This window comes from Sprattus sprattus (genome assembly GCF_963457725.1).
Source record: "Sprattus sprattus genome assembly, chromosome: 14".
Classification (NCBI taxonomy): Eukaryota; Metazoa; Chordata; class Actinopteri; order Clupeiformes; family Clupeidae; genus Sprattus; species Sprattus sprattus.
The window spans coordinates 6853235-6857457 of record NC_137912.1 but is presented as its reverse complement, the minus strand read 5'-3'; the positions used below and the strand labels follow the sequence as shown (position 1 = coordinate 6857457).

Sequence of the window (4223 nt, the reverse complement as noted above, 5' to 3'; positions counted from 1 at the left end):
ACTCAAAAACGAGAACGACGGGAAGGAGGTCTGTAAAAGACGGGGGATCCCTGGCGACTCCTACACACACCAAAGAGTCAACAGTTACACTTAAGTTAGTCACAGCAAGCAACAGGTTTTTTTTGTCTCTTTAAAATCGATCTGGACTTCAACGTTTTTTTGTGTTTTTTTTTTTAAACATCTTTTTTTTTTTTTTGTATCTTGATTACACACTCTACGTTCACTATGAGCTAAGCAGTCTGTCCTTTTTTTTTTATAAAGAAGAGTTTCTGTCCTGGCTACGGTTGAGTTTTGGCAGATTGAACACCAGTACAGAGCGGTGGTGGTGGCCTGGTGGTCTGGTAGTTTGCTTACAGTCGGAGGTGACTTGCTGTGGAAGTTGCTCTCTCTGTAATATGGTGAGGCCTTCGCTGTGATGTGGTGCTGTTTGATCCGTGTCATTGGTTGGGTTGGGTCGGTGTGCTTGTGGTCTTGTGAGTACGGCAGGGCTTGTGGTTCGTGCCCTGGTTCCTCTGCTGTGGTCGGGTTCCTTTTAAATGTCCATTTCTAGGGTCTCTCGGAAAAACTGGAACCTAGTTCTCACCAAGTTTGCTCCAGACACAAGAGGAGGAACTGTACAAATGTTCAGTGCTAGGACAGAGAGTAGAGCTTTCGGTTCTAGTGCAGAATCTGTCTCCAGGTTCTAATGTACTCATAAGGACTACGTGGGGCGGTTTGGGGTTGGGGAGAAAACTCAAATCAAAATCAAACTACATCTTACAAAATGGTCTTGCTGTGGGACAGGAGAAACATTGAAAGAGCAGCATATTTTTTTCTTTTCTCTGTTCTTCGAAACCATAACATTAGGAACGTTATTTGCACAAACTCTGAGTATGTTTGATCATTTTTTTCTTTTAATATAGATGTGTGTATATATATATTTATATTTAAAAAACAGCATATTTATATTAATTTACAGATAACCTACACCTCTCCTTTAGAAGACATACACAGTACATATGCTCAACGAGATGGAACATGTAAAAGGTATAAACGGTGATCAAGGGCGGCCTGCAGGTCAAAGGTCAGCACCGGTGGAGGGTGCCCAGGAGTGTGGACTTGGCTTGTAAGTGCAGGAGGGGGGGATAGAGGGTAGGGGGTAAAGGGGGTGTCCGACTGCCACCCCCCTCCCCTTCCCCTGACCCTCCTCTTCCCATATGCAGTCCTCTCCACGAGGAGGGCGCTTCTTGGCAGTGCGTCGTATCATCATTTTAGTTTTGTCTCTTGGCTAGTTGGCCTGTACACTGGCGTTGAGGTAAGACTCCATGGTTCAAGGTTCAAACCTACCAGAGAAGGAAAAAAAAGCTTGAGTTTAGGACACTGTATAGAACAAACATATTATACTGTATAGGAACAACACACTACACTGTGTAGTGCACATGTTTTTTTTTTCTGTGTGGATACACTTAAAGCCTTCTAGTTGACTATCCTAGAATTTCCTATTATTTTTGTACATGGTATATTTGTAGATGGGTTTCAGAAATGTGGCTGATTTCACATATTGTAACGTACATCTGTATCAGTGGTTATGTGTGAAAACATTTACTAGTTCATAAACAATAAGTAACACTTGTAGCTTGTCTTTAACCTTGAGGTCTTGAGTGTATGGCCCCATTTACTACTATGTAAGCTCTTGCTAGCTGGTTGACGTAAGCATATGTATGGGCCCCTTACAAGTGCAGCATGCTAATTCACTGAAGCATATGTACCCTGGTTAAAATAGCATATGTAGCTGAGCTCTTGGCTGCTACATGTTAGCGAGCTAATCCGGCATAAACATATGCAGCCCAGGTAAACTGGCAGCAGATGAAAGGCTCTCTGTGACTGCATGGTGACTGCTGAAAACTGCTCCTGACAAGCCAGATGGGATCAGTCCTGAGACGACCGCCACAGTCAAGGCTGAAGCTTCATCAGTGCTTTCAATGGAGTCTGCAGTTGTGGAGCTGCTTAGGGTAAGAGAGGGACATCCGCTATTTACCTGCTTTCATTTGACTAACAAACTATATTTAGGTCACCTCTTCTGTATGTTCATGTGTTATGATTAAGAAACTAAAACTAAAATATTAATATTAGTAAACAGTTTGCAGATGCAGTTCCTTTAAGTGGACCTGGAAACCAATCTATATTTGTTTACACTTTGATCCCCTGTCATAAGTCATTTTGTTTTCCAATGTTTAGCACTATATTGGACTCTGAAGGAGCATGTGTCTGTGTGTGTGTGATTGTGTGTTAAACATGATTGTTTTTGACTAGATGTCATGTGTGTGTGTGCACACTTCAGCTCCGTGTGTGTGTGAGTGAGTGAGTGAGTGAGTGAGTGAGTGAGTGAGTGAGAGTGTGTGTGTGTGTGTGTGTAGGTGTGAGTGAGTGCGTGCGCGTGTGTGTGTGTGTGTGTGTGTGTGAGAGAGAGAGTGAGAGCGAGTCACACTCACAGCTTAGAGCCTCTCTGCGGTCCAGAGTTTCAGCATGAGTAGGTCCTCACAGTGGAGTTATCCAGCCGCTGCACTGCTGAGGGGCCCACTGTGGAGAACAACACACACACACACACACACACACACACTCAGTCAGTGTGTGTGTACAGCCATCCCATGTGTGGACTGGATTCACTGTGGTGTGTGTGCACATTCAGATTGGCATTTGTATATGTATGCCACGTCGCACACACACGCGCACACACGCACGCGCGCACACACACACACACACACACACACACACACACACACACACACACACACACACACACTTGCATGCACGCACGCACTCAAGTATCAAACACACACATTCATGCATACATTACTCACATTCTTACTTACCGCCATTCCCCAAATACACATGTGTGTGTGTATACACATATACACACACATACACAAACACACAATGAAACACAGATACAGGGCATTCAGACAGTTTGAAGACCTCTTCACTTTTTTTTCACATTTTGTTATGTTGCACCCCAAAATTGTTTAAAGGCACCCAGTGCAACTTTCGAGGCTTAAAAATAAACATTCAATTTCTAGTCTTTTTTACACGTAGTAAGTTTCAATAACTCCATACCATTACATATCGACATTCAAGGAGCAAAGATGAGACGTCGTTGTGTGGTGAGAACTGATAGAAAATCGATAACAACAACAATCGCCGCCATTTTCTTTATTTATTGGTGCCACCAATAAATAAAGCAGGATTCCAGTCAATGGAAAAATGGCCTCTCCCCACCGGCAATTGTTGTTGTTTACGATTTTCTATCAGTTCTCACCACACAACGACGTCTCATCTTTGCCCCTTGAATGTCGATATGTAATGGTATGGAGTTATTGAAACTTACTATGTGTAAAAGAGACTAGAAATTGAATGTTTATTTTTCATTGAATGTTTATATGAAGTTGCACTGGGTGCCTTTAAATAAATGTTCCCTCCAATTCAATCGACACACCATAAAGTCTAAGACAAAACAGGATTTTAGATTTTTTTTCTCAAATGTATTAAAAAAGGGAAAAACTGAAATATCACATTGACAAAGGTATTCAGACCCATGATGAGAATCATTGTTTTGTCTTGTCATTACGAGGTATTGAGTGTAGACTTGATGAGGGAAAAATAAATTTAAATGATTTTAGCAAAAGGCTGACACATAACAGAATGTGACTAAAGTGACGAGGTCTGGATACTTTCTGAACACACTGTAAAAACATACCTGCTTCATATTACTCACATGCTTACTTGTACACACACATATATAAAACACACACACACACACAAACATACAAACATACATACATTCATACATACATACATACATACACACATACACACATACACACACGCACACCATCACACACATCACAAATGGTTAGTCAAAAATGCCACCCCAGCCAGCAAAGCCAAGACACGCTCACTCAGCGGCCTCCTGTGTGGCCCTGTGGAGTGAGTGGGACCTCCCGCGCTCAGGTGTTAATCTCCAGAACAGCACCAACAGAGAGAGAGAGAGAGAGAGATATAGAGGCACGGGGACAACGGTCCAATAACACGGAGGGACGGGCAGAATGGTTAAAGGAGAACACCGGCCAGAACCTGAGCTTGGGAACCGAGGGTGAGCCGTACTGGAACCTTGAGCCGCATGGGGGCGGAACCTGGAGATGCTGGTTCTCGGATGCAAGCTCAAGGCAATAGTAGAACCCACACTG

General features: G+C 43.0%; 1 protein-coding gene across 1 annotated transcript in view; it reads right to left on the bottom strand.

The window, feature by feature from the left end:
* Positions 1–1193: 1193 nt before the first annotated feature.
* Positions 1194–4223, bottom strand: part of ppfia2 (PTPRF interacting protein alpha 2) — a gene marked incomplete at its 5' end in the record, with an annotated part of 182637 nt that continues 179607 nt past the window's right edge. The window contains 2 exons of the mRNA XM_080851365.1: positions 1194–1322; positions 2472–2559. Of these exons, the coding sequence (XP_080707491.1) occupies positions 2501–2559 (59 nt within the window). The 3' untranslated portion in view covers positions 1194–1322; positions 2472–2500. The remainder of the gene's footprint in view (positions 1323–2471; positions 2560–4223) is intronic.